General features: G+C 40.2%; 2 protein-coding genes across 5 annotated transcripts; one reads left to right on the forward strand and one right to left on the reverse strand.

Moving 5' to 3' along the window:
• Window positions 1-332: 332 nt before the first annotated feature.
• On the reverse strand, window positions 333-13,653 carry maco1b (macoilin 1b). Of its 2 annotated transcripts, none has more exons than XM_063908403.1 (11): window positions 13,198-13,653; window positions 11,739-11,880; window positions 10,812-10,938; window positions 9,458-9,581; window positions 8,855-9,033; window positions 7,362-7,908; window positions 5,295-5,453; window positions 4,771-4,953; window positions 4,544-4,664; window positions 3,359-3,533; window positions 333-2,511 (listed from the first exon to the last, which is right to left on the reverse strand). In XM_063908403.1, the coding sequence occupies exons 1-11, from the start codon at window positions 13,275-13,277 to the stop codon at window positions 2,309-2,311; spliced, it is 2,040 nt and encodes a 679-aa protein (XP_063764473.1). In that variant the 5' UTR covers window positions 13,278-13,653; the 3' UTR covers window positions 333-2,308. The 2 variants fall into 2 exon arrangements, with proteins under 2 accessions (XP_063764473.1, XP_063764472.1); XM_063908402.1 differs by having other exon boundaries at window positions 7,362-7,911; window positions 13,198-13,651.
• Window positions 13,654-14,758: 1,105 nt separating this feature from the next.
• On the forward strand, window positions 14,759-18,247 carry rhd (Rh blood group, D antigen). Of its 3 annotated transcripts, XM_063908405.1 has the most exons (10): window positions 14,762-15,068; window positions 15,347-15,533; window positions 15,959-16,109; window positions 16,219-16,366; window positions 16,510-16,682; window positions 16,802-16,939; window positions 17,309-17,436; window positions 17,515-17,594; window positions 17,823-17,896; window positions 18,063-18,247. In XM_063908405.1, exons 1-10 carry the CDS (start codon window positions 14,918-14,920, stop codon window positions 18,087-18,089), a joined length of 1,257 nt encoding a protein of 418 aa, XP_063764475.1. In that variant the 5' UTR covers window positions 14,762-14,917; the 3' UTR covers window positions 18,090-18,247. The 3 variants fall into 3 exon arrangements, with proteins under 3 accessions (XP_063764474.1, XP_063764475.1, XP_063764476.1); XM_063908404.1 differs by having other exon boundaries at window positions 14,759-15,068; window positions 17,823-18,247; XM_063908406.1 differs by having other exon boundaries at window positions 15,423-15,533; window positions 17,823-18,247.
• The last annotated feature ends 6 nt before the right edge of the window (window positions 18,248-18,253 follow it).

An 18,253-nucleotide genomic window follows, 5' to 3' on the forward strand; every position in this document is an offset into this window, starting at 1 on the left:
TTACTTTAGGTCATTCATTGGCGCTTAATCACTACAAAAAAAAAAAATTAAATAAGAAAAGCATTTTTCTTGAAAAATAACATTACAACAAAAACACATTTTTGGAATTATGGTTCTAGGTTGCCACAGCATTATAGTGATTTATTTGTGGTGCATTTCCATCAAAGCTAAGGACTTGCAAGAGACCGATTAATACCATTTCTTTTAAACCCCACAAGTCTTGTAAAGCAGGCTCTCTGAGGCTTGATATTTTAGTCCCACACCGAGGTTTGGAAAGGGAAAAATCCAAATTCATTGTATGAAGTCAAAAACAATAAGCAGAGAAAAGTCAATTTGCAAGAAAAGAATGTTTATTCCTTGTAAACCTCACAGAGCGAGAGCACAGCCAAGGTCAGACCTGGGCAGAAACAGAGCAGTGACTGTGGGCATAGAAAACAAAAACAAACAAAACAGTTCTCTATACTTCCAAACAATCAGTTGACCGAACAACTGACTCAATTGTATTTTTCCCCAAAAACATTTTTTCCAGGAGTCAATGACAGCGATCTGGGCGAGAAAAAAAAAGCGTCTCCTTATACAGAAGGTGAAAAACCACACGCACAACAATGACCATTTCAGATGATGGCGAAACCACATCAGACTCAAGCAATTCTTCTCCCTGCAGGAAAATAACAATAATACCAGAAACAGGAGTAAGGATAGCTGCTCTTAAAAACAGCTACTTCCCCAACAGTTGCAAATACTGTAACATTCACAAAAAGAAATGTGACTTCCTAGTCCCTTACTTTTAAACTACACACTACTACAAACAGGTGACCACTTTCTGCTTACCTGCTTAACAGAAACTTCCATTAAGTGATATTTAAACTGGATAATTGACAAACACGTCGGCCAATGTATTTGCGGTACATTCTTGAACACATTACTAGAGAAATGAGCATTCCCAGTCTTGGCACACAAACTGAAGTGGAGGATTCATTAAATAAAATTACTTAAACTGCTATCGTAACATTGGCATTTCCAAAGCTTTGTTTACATTGCACAGTCCATCTTTAGAGTTTTTCCCTTTCGTATGTTTTTTTCTACAGTGCAACTTTAAATTGGAAATAATAAAGAACAGAGGGGCGCAGCCGCTAAAGCGAAGGATTTGGGGGGGTTTCACACCAGTGGAGATGAGCTTCTGTGAACGGAAATGTGACGAGCCAGAGACCAGTAAGCAGTGGACGTACTGATAGGCAAATAGAAGTACAATGAATTTGTTGTGGTCCAATCTATCTGGTAAATGAGACTTACAGAAGCTGCCCTCTTATTAATACAATGTCCAAAAGCCAAATCATAGTCTAAAGGCAACTTTGTCCCACTTCACAAGGCTAGGTCAAATTCTTCCATCCAAGCCAGATGCTTTACGAATAATTCATAATGTGTTAGGCTGTATCTCATCCTCAAACTGTCCTCAACTCAAGGCACTGATCATAAAAACGGATGAAGGAGAGTGCAGAAAAGCCAGTACACTTGTATGTATACAAGCCAATCTGTCTCGGGGGCGGGGGGGAGACACAAAACTGATTTTTTCTGAACATCACTTGCTCCTTGGGTTCATTGAATTTGGAGGTTTCTGCCATTAACACAAGATGTTTTCCAACGTATTGCAATCAACACTTGAAATCTAAAAGAGTGAACCAATAGAACCACACAATACACTTTAAAAACGATTTACCCCCAAAAGCAGCCGAGAGCAGGGTCCATTTTGGTGCCTTAAAAAAATTAATTAAAAACATAACAGGGCTGAGAGTCTGTGCCAACTTTGCACTACATTCCTCTGGTAGTACAGATGTTACCATATTGCCATGGGAGAAAAAAATAATCTGACAAAGAAATTGAGATACTAGTCAGGCTGTATGACTGTATGATAGGAGAACTCCAAGTTTTAGGAGGTAAGAATCAACCTAAAATAATAAAGCAGCCATTCCCCCCGGACCAAAGAGCAGTGGTGCTGGGAAAAGGAGAGCAAACCCCTCCTTGAGATGAAGATACAAACTCGATTCTGTGAGGTTTCACTAGACATTTAAGAGAGAGAAAAAAATTACTTCTTGTTGACATGTGATGTCCGTTTTAAGTGTTTGTGTCTTTTGTTTTAACTACAACAAATACAGTCACACGATACAACATCCTTTTGACCTGGCGAGGGAAAAAAAAAAACAGAAAAACCATGTTCTCAGCCGCAGACATGCCGAGCAGATTGGAAGGTGGTGGGCCTGCAGGAAAAATAAAAGTTGACGGAGGCAGGAGAGGGCGCGGGGCGAAGCGTTCACTTTTTGAGTGGCTGGTAAACGGAGGCGTTGGGGTCCAGGCCGGAGGGATTGGTGTCCATGAACTTGGAGGAGTAATGGGGGGCCACGGGGGTCATGCTGCTGGTGTCGGCTGAGTAGGAGATGCTGGGCATGACGGCCATCACTTCGGCTATCTTCTGTTTCAGATCTTTTATTTCCTGGTCCTTCTGCAGGATCTGACCTGAAAACAAACAGCAACATGTCAGTCCAAGACGAGGCAACTCTAAGATGAGGGTTAAAAAAAAGATTCAATCGTTTATTTATTACGACCAGTGTAAAACATGTCCAACACTGGATCGATTTATGGAATATTTTCACAAGCAACCTTAAGCTTTTTGTTCTACAGTTTCTTACAAGTTGCCTTGTTTATTTGGTTGCACTTCACTATAGCGTGAATTTTTGACACCAATACATCCATGAACAGCGAAAACAAACATGAATTATATCGTAAACAAACCTAAAGTACCTGTAGCAACAGGTTGGTGGTCAATCATTAAAGTGTATTTATATAGCCCAATATCACACCTTTTACATTTGTCTCAGTGGAGTTACAGTTTGTACAGAAAATGAACACGACACCCTCTGTCCTTGGACCCTCACATCTTCTTTTTTGTTATAATACACCCGTTTACAGACTTTGGTGTTCCATTGAGAATAAGTAACAGATATGCTTTGACTTATAGTTGTTTGATTTGTGCAATATACATTATTTAAAACTGATAAAACTCCTATGAATTAATATGATCATGTTTTGATAAATGGGCCCCTTTTGCTGACCACGCTCAAACTATAGTGGGTGAGATAGAAAGAGGAAATGTTAGTTGGGGGATCAGCTGGTGGTAACAGTTTTCAGAGTTTAATGTTGAATAAAGAATTCTCTTTCAGTTATAACAAACAGCATCTCCTTGTGTGCTTTTGGAGATGACTGTCAGATCCCCTCACCTTACCTCAGGTGGCTTCAGAGAAGAAAAAGCCTAGGGTTAGCCACCTCAACAGTGAACACCAACATGTGTCGACATCAGACTGACCTTGTGCGATCTCCAGCTGCCTCTTGGCGTCTCCCAGCGCAGAGAAAAGGTCCAGTTTGATCCTGGTCTCTGCGCTCAGACTGTTTTCCAGGTGCTGCGTCTTGTCTTGCATGGCTGACAGCGCCGACATCAGCACCTCTGTGTCTTTTTCATTCTCCTTATATTTATGGAGCTCCTGAGAGATGGAGGAGAAGAGATACAGGTGTGGTCAACGCTTTAGCACCATGGTGATAGCAATGACACGGTGCAAATTGGATTTGTTTTCATAACATCCGTAGCAAAACAAACAGCAAGAAAGACCTTCTCGAGGATGCAAAAATGGTTTGAGGATAGTATGCGTCACTGCAGTGAGTCAAGTGTTTAAAATGACAAAAGGCTGTGCCAGAATGTTGCTGTTATTAAAATGAACCGCTAACATGATGTTGACCGTATTCCATTAAAGCCTTAAAAAGATACACAAAGCTTCTGAACCTGTAGCAGACTGCTGGTGACTTTATGAGCACTAGGGTTGAATATTATTTAGGTCATAGCCATTAAAGAACAAATTAAATCATATGTTAAAATACCCAAACAAACAGGGTACATGTTGCAAAATCAATGTTTGCCTAGCTCCAGAAAGCAACTGACAAGTGAAAAACAAGGGAAAAGAATAGAAAAACCTAATCTGGCAGTTTTAGATAAAATAAACAATTAAACAGTATAACCACCATAACCAGTACATATAGTATATGCCGTGTATAGCAGGTGGATGAAACCTAAATAATGAATGCTGAGTTATAAATGGTGAAAGTCACTGTTTTAGTACTGGACCATGCCTCTAAAATGATTAGGGTAGTTTGTAAAATAAAACAGGTAAGGTATAGAATTCATTGATATCTTCTATAGTCATGAACAATTTGACATATTTTCTTTAAGCTGTGTTTACTTACTGCACACTAGCATTAACTATTTCTGGAGCACTAAAACTTCCAGAAATGCCCCATCATGATATAAACACAGTACATTTTGCTGCATCTCTTCTGACTTTTTTTTAAGCTTTGACACAGTACTTTCCATAAGGTAATTGTGTGCAGGACAGAAGCAGAACTAGCCATGTACACAAGCCTGTAGTTCACGACAGGAATCCGAACGCTGATGTCTACCTGAGCAGATTCAAAAAGCAATAATATCTGAAAAACTCCTTACCTGAACTTTCAATTCAAGCTCTCTTATCTGGTCTTCCTTTAGCTTGATGTCCATTGATAACTTTTTACACTCTGTTTCTAATTCATTGATTCGCCGCCTCAGCGTGTCTGTGCACTCCCCTCTGAAAAAACGGAGGGAGAACAGTAGTATATTTAGGATAATAGAAGATCAGAACTTGAAAGAAAACAGCAACAAATCAGAAGTGAGAGTGGCAGATGAGCAGCTACCTGGACGCTGCTGCTAGTGCTACTGCTCTGGCTGCTGTGGCCTCCTCTAACTTCTTTCGCTTCTTTTCGTCTGCGAGCTGTTTCTCTGCCGCGGCTCGAGCTTCCTGTTCTGCTTTGAGCCTCTTCTCCAGTTGGCCCACTGACTGTTTGTCCTTTTGTTTTGACTGCACAGCATTATGGAGCCTAGAAAAAGCACAGATACACATGATAGAATAGAACCTTAACAAAGAGGTAATGCAGGGTGGCCAGGACAGGATTTCTCCCCATGCTATAGGTATCCATCACTGTTTCACATGTATAGATCTTATTTGAGAAACAGTTTGGTATTCTTTATCTCATCTCGTCATTCTTTAGCGACTGAAAGTGCAGATAGAATTCAAAAATCTGCACCAATGTTAGGAATATGTAGTTTTAATACATAATAATGAATGACAATGAACACCCCGATTGCCTTGGTTAGTACAGATCCTAAACCAAAAATGATCTCCAGTGTAACTCAGCTTTGATCTGCGCCCCCCACTCACTTGTTCTGCAGCAGCTCGTTCTCCTGGCGCAGTTGGCCTAGCTCTGTGCGTATGGAGCGCTCGGCGCTGCCCAGCGAGCCGATCTGGCTGCGCAGGTCCTGCTCCACCTGCCGGCTCGCCTGCAGGTCTGCCTTCAACTTCTTTACATCCTGCTCCAATCTGTCCCGGTGGGAGGGTGAAGAGAGGAGAGACTACATTAATATATGTATTCTGTACATCCATATCAGTTAGATGTTATAGATCGAAGTCTAATTATTGTGTGTTAATGGTCCAACTATGCAATATACAGATCCGGAAAAAATTAAGAGCCCACTTAAGCATTATCAATGGTTTTACTGTTTATAGGTTTGTGTTTGTTTCAAATGTATTCTAGAAACTACTGACAGCATTTCTCTGTTGGAATTCAACAGACACTGGAATAGCTGCCATACATGTAGAGATAAAGATTTAAGAAACATTTGGATTGGTCTCTTCATTTTGCTGCCTCAGAAAAACAATACCTCAATTAATATCGCACCCAAAGCATGTTCATATTGAATCCATACAATAAATTAAGAAAAGCCTTTGAGTCAAGTACAAAGTACGACTACAAAAAACCCTTTATGTTTCAGAGTGCAGCCTATATGGTGATGACCATCACTCTGAACTGATACGATTCATAACCACTTCTATGTCTAAGATAATTCTAAGACATTGACTTGAATCTTATGATGCAGATATTGGTATACACTTTTTCATTGATGATCTGCCGTCATGTAAAACAGTCACCAAGAATAATCTGCCGGAAAGACAGTAGTGCAAAAAGTATACCATACCCTACACATACACATCTTGAATGCACTAAAACAACAAGACTCATTTTTCTTTGACTCCTACCCTACACTAAACTTTTACACCCGAGAAATGACAACTCTGAAAAAGATTGTCTGTCAATAAAACAACATTTTACAATATTGTTTGCAAAAAATAAAGAGTGAAAATACATTTTCCAACATTCTCAGCCCAATTAATTCATACAAGCAAGACACCCTGTTAATGACCATCTGTTTGCAATATGTGATTTCCAAACTAAGCAAGTGACAAGCTAATCAGAGTAAGGGCTGACTCTGGTTTAATGTATCCGTTTACAACCAATCCTTGACACTCTGTTTGCTCCAGGTGCACAAACTGTCAAAATGTAACTGGTGTTCCCCATAAACACGCTGGAATAACTTGATTTAGGCAGTGAAGCATGAAATAAACAGCAGCCTGCCAAAAAGTTTCAGCTAATGATACGCCAGAGAGAATCAACAAGCGATGACGAGCAACCTAAAAAAACATATCCCGTGCTTTTGAAATGACTGCTTTCAGATGAAAAGCTTTGAACTTTAGCACTTTGTTCTGTTTTTGCAACTTCAAATCCACACTGACACTTGAGATGTTTTACAAAATACAAAGAGGATAAAACGACCTCGAACAGTATGAAAGGAAACCATGAAAGGTCGGCTGTCAAATAAAAATGTTACTAAGCTCATTTTTATTTGATTTTACCGAGCACTTGAGCTCCTGATCTTACTTTATTTTATTATTTTATAAAAAAAGGTAAAGCTGGTTTGTTTAAGTGTGCACAGTGATGTGTGCAACGTGACGAACGTAACGACATCCCTAGCCTCAACACATACTTGTGTCTAATCAATTTAGTTTGAGAGAACATTTTGAGAGCAATGCATAAATAGTTCATTTCATATTATAACAGCTTTAAAAGAGGGTTCATATTTGTATTTTCTGCCTCTACTATGACTTGTTTACATGTGTTAATGTTCAAAAATGTCTTTATTTTTCCTCATACTGCCCCTTTCCACCCTGTCTGACACCAGAGCCCAGTCTGCTCTGATTGGTTAGCTGGCCCACACTGTTTTGATTGCTTCTCTTGACCAAAGTGACATACAGTAATGTCACTGTTACGGAAATAAATGTTACTCTTTGCTGACCATTACAGGCACAAAAACCTATAACACACTACAGGGAAGGCAAAACCCCAAAAAGCATAATAGGGCCCTTTAATGAATACAGCCGTGTGCTCCTTACCTAACAAGTGCTTCTGGCTTGCTCAGCTGGTTGTTGGGGATGCAGTTGTCTGTGGGATCCCTGTGCGAGCCCCCCGACGTCCCCTTCCCCACTGTTAACTTGTGCTTCTTTTCGTTCTTCCCCGTGGAAGAGGAAGATGATGGTGCAGAGGGCACGCTGCCGTTGGTAGCACTGTGACCGCGGGGGGAGGAGTTGAGCGTTGCGGCATTGCTGCTAGCATTTTTGTAGTTTTTGGAGGAGGATGAGGATGAGGAGGAGCAAGAGGAATTGTTGTCCTCTTTAAGCAACAGGTTTTCTGTGCTGCCCAGCTCTGTGGTCAGTCTCTTGTTGTTCATATGGTTCTCCATATACTCCATCTCTTGGAGCTTAGAGTCCACTGATGATGGCAGGATGCTGTTGTGCTGCTTTTTAGCATCGCCCTTTCCCTCTTTTCCTTTTTCTCTAAACTCTAATTCTGGCAGAGGTGCCAATGTCTTTTTATTGGCTGGAGCGCCATTCTGTGACACTGGAGGCGTCTCCACTTCAGATATTCCTTTAGCTGCTGCTGCTGCTGTAGTATGAGTGAAGGGGGGAAGTGAAGGGAATACAAAGGAAATATATTTAACAAAACAGCTTAAAGAGTCCTATGTGTAATTCTTTATATGAAATGTGACTTTGTGTAACCATGGAGAGAAGGATTCCTGTGCTGTGTCAGTGTTACTTAGGTCAAACTGCCAAGCTTTGTCTACAACTGCAAAACAAAACAATACAGTGATCCTTTTCTTGGTGAAATTGGTTCTTTGGGGAACTTTCCTGCAATTCGTTTCACTCTTGGGTTCTTTCAAAACTTTGCCTAATCACCCTCAACAAACAAATCATCTTGTGATCATAATGTGCATTGTGTGTTTATTTAAACTGTGAGGCACCTGCAACCACAGACTTTGGGTAGGGAGGGAAAGGCTTCATGTTGGAAAATGTTGGCTCGTTTGACAGGGCAGATTCATGACAAACACAAACTTGATTAAAACTTGTTGTTATTCAAAAGATAGTTCTGTTGCAAGGGTCCACACCTTTTCACCATTTATTAAATCACACGAATAGGACACTGCTCTTCTCACACACATGCATGCATCAGTATCTTCCTGCATCACTACTGCAGGTCAGATTCCTTCCAATTGGTTGAAAGCCGCTCTACCTTCTGAACAACAGCCGTCTCGACAAAGCCAAAAATATGTAAAGGAATTAACTTTTGTAAGACTTTCTGGTGGCTACCTGCCATCTTTGTCAACACTCAAAGTGACTGACCAGCAGATCAGAAGTACTTTATCCCAAACTGGGACATTTTTGAAATCATCATTGAGATCATTAATCTTCCCAACCCAGACGTTTCACCAGTGACGCATGGCAGCAAGCTAGATGATTTGTCACATCTCTAATTATTATGAGTAGAGTGTGTTTGTGAGCCTCAGATCTGAACCAGGTGCTTCACGTGTGCATGCGTCTGTGTGTTTTACCTTCTTCTGCTTCTCGCTCTTGCCTCTGGAGCATCTGTTGCTCCGGAGGCAGAGCCTGCTGCAGGAGCTGCATGTAAAACTCGTTCTCCTTCTGCACCTCCTTCTGCTTCCGAAGGCGCATCTTATAGCTTACGTAGCTCTTGAAGCCGAAGCCCAGCGTGACCACTGGGTAGCCAATGCTGCAGAGATGGACACAAGAAGAGCACTTGTTAGTCATAAAGAAACAGTGCAAAATAATGAAATGATCAAGGAACCACTGCTACATTAGTGTACTTAAATGATCTAAACTTTAGAATATCAATCTGTATCTTAAACACTCCAGCTTTAAAATGCAATCCAGCTTTAAAATGATTTATCTTGAAAATTAGCAAAGGGAAGAAAAAAATAGCTATGATAACACGTAACCAATCATGTGACATTAATGACTTCATGTAGTGCAGAGCAATAAATAAAGCTGTGCAGATTAGGTGATATAATGCTGTGTTCACATAATTCCTCTCCACCCTGCTGACATAGTCTGCACCAAACCTAAACATGCCTTCCAGTCAAAGCCTGTCTGTCAGGAACAGCGTTTCACACAGTTTAAACTGAACAGCGGCTCACCAGTGTGCAGCAAAGGGACGACACAGGTCCACGTGGAAGTTCTTCAGGTCTTTGAATCTGATGGCTGCCTCGATGTACACGAAGAGTATCCATAGAGACACTGTGGGCAGACAGACACCTCTCTCTGGAAAAAAACAAAGCAGAACAGACACATTTTAATGTGACTTTTACTTATTCGTTGTCTTTTTTTTAGTTAACTCTGTAAAGCAACTTTGAGCACCTGTAAAAGCGCTTATAAAATACATTTATTATTATTATTATTATTACTACATTATGAATAGGCATTAGACATTAGTAATATGTGGCATCTGAATTGTGTCCATTGCAATGAGAATCAAATCCAACGGCAATAGTCATTGTTAACTTATTCCTTCATAAGTCACCCCCTGGATCATTAGTTAAGGCAGTATTTAAGCAAAGTAGTTATTTTTCTGTTACAACACTTTTTAGAATAATGACATTGGCAAGTCTTTATGGAATCCAGTGTTGCCCTACTGTGCTCTTGATCTTGTGTGGCACAACTCAATTGTTATCCAATATGCTTTATATTTTAGTTTGCGGTTCAAGAGTGAATCTTCCAGTGCGATGTCATCAGATAAAGCAGCATCTGCCTAAAATCTAAGTGAAGCCTTGATGAAAATAGACCTTTCATCATTCTGTGGAAACCTTCTCTGCACTCTACATGGCTCTTTATTTACTAAACACATGTAGTTGTCAGGCTACAGACACTACCCATTGTCTCCTTGGCTGCACTAAACCGCAAGACACGCTCCCCACCGGGCCATGGAGTCTTAAGAGATATTAATACTTCAACAGAGAATGCCACTGGTGCGTAAAGTTAGAGTGCTGAAAAAGCAACTGGGAACCACTCTTGTGTTTCTCCCTCCCCCAGCTGGCACTAGGATTTCCATCTGACACCTGGCCTTCAGTCAACACGGGGGATACCGCTAAATCAGCCTGACAACTAATCTGCAGTGTGCAGCTCACTTACACACGGCATGCAAAATTCTTAGAAGCATAAACCAAGTATTTGTAAATACGATAACACAATGTGCAGAGGGATTGCAGAACACTTCTCACATCTGTTTTCCCACAAAGCACTAAGTGGAAGTTCAACAAAAAATAGACCAAGTTCTAAGAAGTAGTGTGGTCTGTGACCTTAAAGAACACTTTATCTTAATAGTCCATCATGTGAATACACAGAAAGCGTCTTCATTCCTTGTTTTGTCTGCATTATCAGAACTAATTTAAAGAACAGATAAAATGACACTACTTTTATAGCAAGTGCTTTGTCTAATATGCAGTATTTAAACCCACAAATACCAAGACACTAACACACATTGGAGGGCCTCACCTGTGTGCCAAACATACTGCACCCACACATAGGTACTGGCAGCGAAGAATAGCCATTGCACTGGGATGAATAGGAGGCAAATGATGTCCGAGGTAAACGCCACACACACAAAGAATACTGAGAAGGCCTGAAGGGGAGAGAGCAGAGGCAGGTATGATTAACATGTAACACAAACTTCCACAAAACTAAAATATTTCCCTAAAAAGGAAAAGATAGGAGTCCAGGCTAACAAGCAGCCTAAAAGGTGTTGAAGCCATATCTCTTTTCATTAATATTGGAGTGATCTTGTTCTGGGTGATTAAACTCATTGTTGAATTACGCTACAAATCATTATGTGAATATTACATTTTTCCATCCCTGTGAGACACATATTCAGCACCAAACACACCTACACATTGCAGCTAAATGAGAGCAAGCAGTCCAGCATCAATAAAGGACCCACAGGAAAGTAAAATGATGATAGATTTTGTATAATAATTTAAGCGCCTGATCAGATCTATCTACCACTATCTTTGACTGTTCCTTTTGCTAACCATGTGAATCAATGTTTAGGGTTACTGTTTAGTTCACATGTATACAAGATATGATTATTGGAAGAAATCGGTTGCATTATCTTTAGTTTATAAATGATAAACAATGCCAAGGCATTAAGTTGCTAATATTTAGGTCTATGCATTTTGAAAGACAATTATGTGATAATAGAGTAACTGTCTGCATGTATCCATGAAACTGACTGTTGCAGTAGCGCTATGGTGCTGAAAACATTCAAGGTATAACCACATAGTTCTAGTATCTTTGTACTTATTTGTTTTAGTGCAAACATCTAAAAGTTAATTTGTGAAGAGGGAAAAACAATAGATGTTGAAAATGTCTATGCCTTTTCATGACTTATGAAGTCATAATAAGTACAAAGAAATAGTCACTCACCAGCCCCTGGTATCTAAAGGAGTCGTACACACTCCGGATGAAGAGCCAGAACGGCCAGAGGTACTCAAACCTGAACTCCAATACAAAGTCTGCCAGCAGCACTAGGGCCCAAACCACCAGGAACTTCAGGTACAGGAAGGTACTAAAACATGAGAAGAAAAAAGTTTGTATGACACATAATGTTTTGGAAAACCATAAAACACTACAAGTGGCATTCTTATCTACCCCAAATATTCAATAATACATGGCATGTCAATCTGAAGTACTTCAAAGGAGATTCAGCTTTAATGTAAGTGTTTGTGTGGGTGTGTGAGAATCAAATGCAAGATGTCTCGAGCCTATTGCTGTTGTTTGACAGATACAATTCCAGTTTGCATTGCACTTATTCTGAGCGGCTTATATATTGAAATGCAACTTGTCATACATACAGAACTAATGCATAGACATTTCAGACATCAGGATGTTTTTGTGTTGCCGCTTTTAACATTTGTACATCGCATAATCCATAGCAATTTCTCAAAGATTGTGGACTAGATTATAAATACACACATGTTGTAGTTTATTGCTGGTTCTTGCCATGATTTATGTTAATACATTAAAATAGACACATTTGAGTACTGTTGACATTGTCTATCAATAGTGCACTGAGACCAAGAATGTGACACAGTAAGAGTGCTCTTTGATCTCACAGCAAACTGTTTTGTGGTAGGGGCACCTGCTCAATAATTCAAGAACTGTCCCTCATATCTAGGTTCAGATGCCACGTGTGTAACCAGTGGCCTTTAACGTTTGGTTTGTCAGACACATAGGAAGTCACACATTGAGAACCTGCCATGTGTAAAACTAAGCAGCTTTAAGTTGTCTTAGAAGTGCAACACATGGTCTTCAGAAGTGAAACGAACCACACTTTATCAATTCGTGTTTACAGCTAATGTTAACATGATATGTAATGATACGACTAGATAAATAGGACTCATATGGTTAACGTTGACAACGCTGCTGCTGTGCTAGCTCACATCAACTACCTTAGCCAGCTGGGAAACGGCTTATTAAGATGCTGCTAGCAGATGACAACTGACGTGGGCAAACGGTAGATAGTCTGGGTTGTTAGTGCGTGTTCAAGGATACACTTCACCTTATTTCAGAGAGTAACACTGCTGTGAAGGAGACGTTGTGACATGGTTCAAAACAGGCTGTTTTGGGGCCTAGCGCTACGGCTAGCTTAACAGCTAACGTTACCTGCTAATGTACAACGAAAACATACAGCTAGCATACACTAAACTATCATCACTAGCTGTTAGCTAGGTTAATAAGCTAGCAAGCAGTTGCCGTTCATTGATATCAATGGTGACGTTAGAGACGTTCGAGATTATGAGACTCCAAGCTGCAAGCATCGCCACTCAGTGACCCCCGTCACTGTGGTGAGGAGGACCCCTCCGCCTGGCTCCATATGAGTTACCTGCCGTATATACCCTCAGTGATTCGGTTCCGTTTTAACGGCCGTCGGAGTTTGCTGCAGTCCGCATTGCGCCGCTTCATCCTCCTCCCCTTGGCTTTGGCCTTCGAGTAACCACTGTAATCTTATCCAGTTTTCTTGAGTATTCGGACACAGATAATAAATGAAGTGCCTGTGGTATATGTCGCTGTTATTATTTTTCCCCACTGGAAACAAAGAAATAAATAAAGGACTCTATTCGGGAACCTCCTCTTTTTCTGTTAGCGCAGACTCAATAAGCCACAGCCGCGCTGTGTTTTACGTACGTCCGCTTGTCAGACAGCTGGTATATCCAATCAATCTAACCACCGAGGGCTCTCTTTGACGGATGCAGAGATGAACCATTAAAATTGCACAGTGGTCCGGTCGCTCAGTTGGTTCTCCTCCGCCAAAGACAACAGGGGAGAGCTAGGGAGAGTGGGACGCTGCGTCAGAAACGTCTCCTCGTTGAACCAATCAGATGTTTGTGGACAAATCGGGCATCGCTGGTCGACCAATGAACTGATCACGGAGGCGGGTTTTTCCCTGAGACGCGTTTGCTTTGGTTTATTATGAGAAGAAAATATGCAGTCTTAGGACAACATCCCTTTGTGCGATGCACAAAACACTAATTCCAACACACGGGGGTTATTTATATCAGTCCCTCTGTGTGTGTAGCACATTGAGAGACTTGCCTCAAGGTTTTGTATGCCGATCTATGTTTGTTACTAGGTTCGAATGTGTGCACGTGTGTACGCGCGCGTGTTTGAGTTAAACAGTGGATGTTGCAGCTCTCGTTGCTTATAATGTTATCAAACGTATCCCATGGATATTTGTTTATCATTGCATTTGGCATGAGTGACCAAGAACGTAGCCAAAATGGAAGACACCTTAATCGTTTTTGTAGCAAAGATATATCCAAAATATTTTGAAATAAAGATTTAGTTTAATTATAACCGTATAGAGATGTTGTCTAAATGTGCTTTAGGCTAATAATACTGCATTTTGTTGTGTCTCTTATGGTCAAACTAAAATTCTAATAAATAATATACAATAATAAAATATTATATAATTAACCATATTGACTTCACCAAATTAAATGTAACATTAAAAAATCATATTGCAATGTATTAGGGCAGTTGAGGCTGCCTTGGTCTTCATTTGTTGGATTTTGGTTCTCCGGTGTTGTTGGATTTTTGTTCTCCGTTGTTGTTTTGTCACACACCTAGACTGACTTTGCATGACATTTTTAGTTACTTTTCCCAATACTGAATTGCACAACACTTTATTATTCTTTATTCTTTCTTTAAAATAATCTTTAATTTAATTTAATTTAATAAATCTACTTTTATTATTATAAAATCTGCGTGGCCTCTCTTTCATGTTTCATGCATTGAGCTATGCATGTAACACCAAATACACACGCGCACGCGCAGGCACATCAGTGGGCCGCGGATTGCTTTCTAGTCCGAATGGTGGTCCCTGGGACAAAACCAGTTGAAAACCCCTGTATTAGGGGAATATATTGTTGCTGTGTGGTTGGAATAAATACATTTGGTCTAATGACCAATCATTCAAGAAGTGTTCGACTCCTGCCCAGAATCTGATCAAAACAAAATGATATGCTTGGGTTAGGGTTGCGCCCTGTCCAAATCGCCGGGGCCACACTGACAGTTGGGTGAGTAATGCGCAGGGATCGTCTCCAATGGCTCCTCAATACGCACCAAGTCTGCGCTCCCGTTTGGCGCCTATGCTGCTTGTTCTGCAGATAGGATTCATTCTCATATATGCCTTTTACATTGAGATCGAAAGCAATGTAAACGTGTATGGGATTACCTTCAGCAACTTTTACGCTGGTGAGTTTGGAAGGGGGAAAGGTAACAACAGGTGAATGAAATGGAAGATTACTTATATGCAAAGCTAATTCTTAAAGGTTCTTAAAATCAACAGTAAGTTAAATATCAGGAATACAAGGAGGGGCTGCAGTTTTCACTGCTGGGTGGTGATAAGGTTTTACAGTTGATGAGGCAGAAGACACGGGGCGGAAATATGGTCTGTATGATAAAACACATAGAGTAAGTGTATTGTAAATGCAGGTATCTAGCAAAGTGTATTCCTTATTTTTCTCTTTCAGAGTTCCAGAATGTGAATGTGATGGTGATTCTAGGTTTTGGCTTCTTGTGCACTTTTCTTGTGCGGTATGGTTTCAGTGGCTCTGGGTTCAACCTCCTTGTGGCTGTCATGGCCACGCAATGGGCCATCATACTCAATGGCATTGAGTCCTGGTATTACAGAGGAAAGATCAGGATAGACTTGAAAAGGTAGGTCAAATTGGTAGTTATTTTCTCACTTTGTACATTTGATGTCTTCCATCTGTTCGAGCTAATGATCTCTACAGAAAAAATGTGTTCGTACAGTATCTATAGCCATAGCAAAAAGAGGACATGCATTTGGGACAGGAGTGCCAACAACCTGTAACCCATTTTATGGAACCAAACCATACTGTTTTTTCTCCCTTGATTTTGTCACATGCAGGCTAAATAGTATTCCGCCCTTATCTGAGTATCTAAAAGCCTAAGCCACTTGCAAGCCTCTCAGTGCTTTTCAGTATTTGGATCTTTTACAGGTTTTCAGCCAGACAATATTGACAAATATAGGGTTTTTTAAATGTTCAAGCATGTAAATATCTTCTAATGGAATAACAAAACACAAGTACACACACTAAAATGAATGTCCTTTAATATAGCTTAGTGGTTGCGGAGATGTGTGCAGCCTCTGCCCTCATTTCAATTGGAGCCGTGCTGGGGAAGACTAACCCTGTCCAACTGATCCTCATCGCTCTGCTGGAGGTCTCAGGGTTTGTCTTGAATGAATGGCTCCTCCAGACTCTGCTGAAGGTATCAGCAACTCTAAATCCTAAACATAACCTTAGATTTGGCCAAGTATATTAACATTAACACATGTAGTACTCTTAAACGTGCCTATAATTAAGTTTTCTAACTCTAGGTCCAGCCTTTGAACAGCATCATGCTGCTTCACATCTTCGGGGCCTTCTTCGGGCTCACGATGACCTGGATCCTGTTCAAGAAAGGAGCCGAGCAACCATTTGAAAAAGAGAAAGTTGATCGGAAATCCGGATTATTCTCCATATTGGGTAAGGTGTTTTTCTTATGTTACTGATGGATAGGGTTGTGTAGGATAAGTGCAACAAGTTATTCAAGCAGATATTTAAGTTCAAACAAGAAATTAGCAAGCACCCATCATGCTAATGTATAATGTAAAACCTGTGTTCTACAGGAACTTTGTTTCTCTGGGTGTTTTGGCCCAGTTTTAATTCCATCCTAGTGGATAATCATACTCCTGGGAGGAGGCTGGGGGCCGTGTTCAGCACCTACCTGGCCCTGGCTGTCAGTGCTGTAACAGCAGCTGCTGTGTCTTCGCTCTCCAGCCCCAAGGGAAAACTTAACCCGGTACTCTGACACTTGATATGATAACACAGCATTATGCTCTTTCATGCACAGATGTTGGATGTTGTGTAATGACATTTACTGAGATAATCAAGCACTCTTAATCCTCACTTCTCTCTCAGATCCATTTGCAGTCTTGCATGCTTGCTGGCGGTGTTGCTGTTGGGGTTTCCATGCCAGCAGTTCATCAGCCATGGGAAGCCATGACGATCGGATTCACTGCGGCTGTTGTATCAACAATTGGATTCAGATATCTTAAGGTTTTGATCACCACATGGATGAAAACATCTATAAAACACAACTCATGGAACTACATGACTAATGTGCAGTTCAGCCAGATCTGATTGATACTTATACACATTATATGCACATTTTTACTTTAACTTCCAATGTTTATATGAAAATTTGCATTCCTTTTTTTATATTGAATGTTTTATTAGAAATTTTACTTTAACTCTTTTTTGTTATATACTCATTTTAAAAATACTTTATTTAATCTTTTATTGGACATTTTACTTTTTTTTTCATTTTTTACTTAGATTATTATTTTTGTATTCTTAAATAAAACAACGTCAGGAAACATAATTCCCCCCAGGTATTCTGATTCATCATAAACTTTTCTTTTACAGACCCACATGCTGCTTGCGTTTCAGTGCCATGACACCTGTGCTGTCCTGAGCACACACGGACTCCCTGGTCTGCTGGGATGGCTGGCCCATCTCCTACTACAGCTTAAAGACTACGACGATCCCACAACGTAAGAACACAAGGATCATATTGCAAAACAATCAAAAGGTGTAACTCCTGTTTATCGGTCCTTTTTTCCCCCTCATAGGGCAATCCGGTTTGCTGTATTTCACATTTGTTGTCTCCTCATTACCATCGCTTTAAGTCTGGCCATTGGAATAATAGCAGGTAAGAATTCGCTCCTGTAGCTTCCAATATTAACAGTCTGGCTGAATCATACAAGAAGACAGAAGGTCCATTTTTAATTATTCAGTTACAACAGAATGTTAGCACCAGTGATATGTGACCCACAACATATCTTTCAAACCCATTTTGCAGTATGTTTTCATTTTTTTCTGCTCAACTCTACTTTCCATTTATACATTTTTTTTTATTTCAATATGTCATTGTTTTAAGGGCTCCTACTCAAGTGGCACTTCTGGAGGCCTCCCCAAGACAAGAAATGTTTTGATGATCAGGCTTTCTGGGAGGTAGGCAAACAAAATGTCATATTTGAGCAGTTATCTGGCTAAAAACAATCGTACACCTGCATTGTCAATATGTATTTTAAATATTGATCATTTCCCTAAGCAGTAATACGTAATTTAAAAAGCGTTTCATAGTACAGCATTGGACAAATATTTTCCCGTTTTGCAGTTTCCCCATCTTGCAGTCCAAAAGTAAGAAGACCAAGAAAACAGTCCGATACCGGAAAGCTATTTTTGGTGTTCATTCATTTTAATTTATACAACTTTACTTCTAGCTAGTGCAAAGTATTTTGGTGTTTTTTATGTGTGTTAAGTTTGGGAAAAATAAAAACATAAAAAGGTTGAAAGCATGAATGCAAG

The sequence above is a fragment of the Eleginops maclovinus genome, chromosome 19 (genome assembly GCF_036324505.1).
Source record: "Eleginops maclovinus isolate JMC-PN-2008 ecotype Puerto Natales chromosome 19, JC_Emac_rtc_rv5, whole genome shotgun sequence".
NCBI classification, from domain to species: Eukaryota; Metazoa; Chordata; class Actinopteri; order Perciformes; family Eleginopidae; genus Eleginops; species Eleginops maclovinus.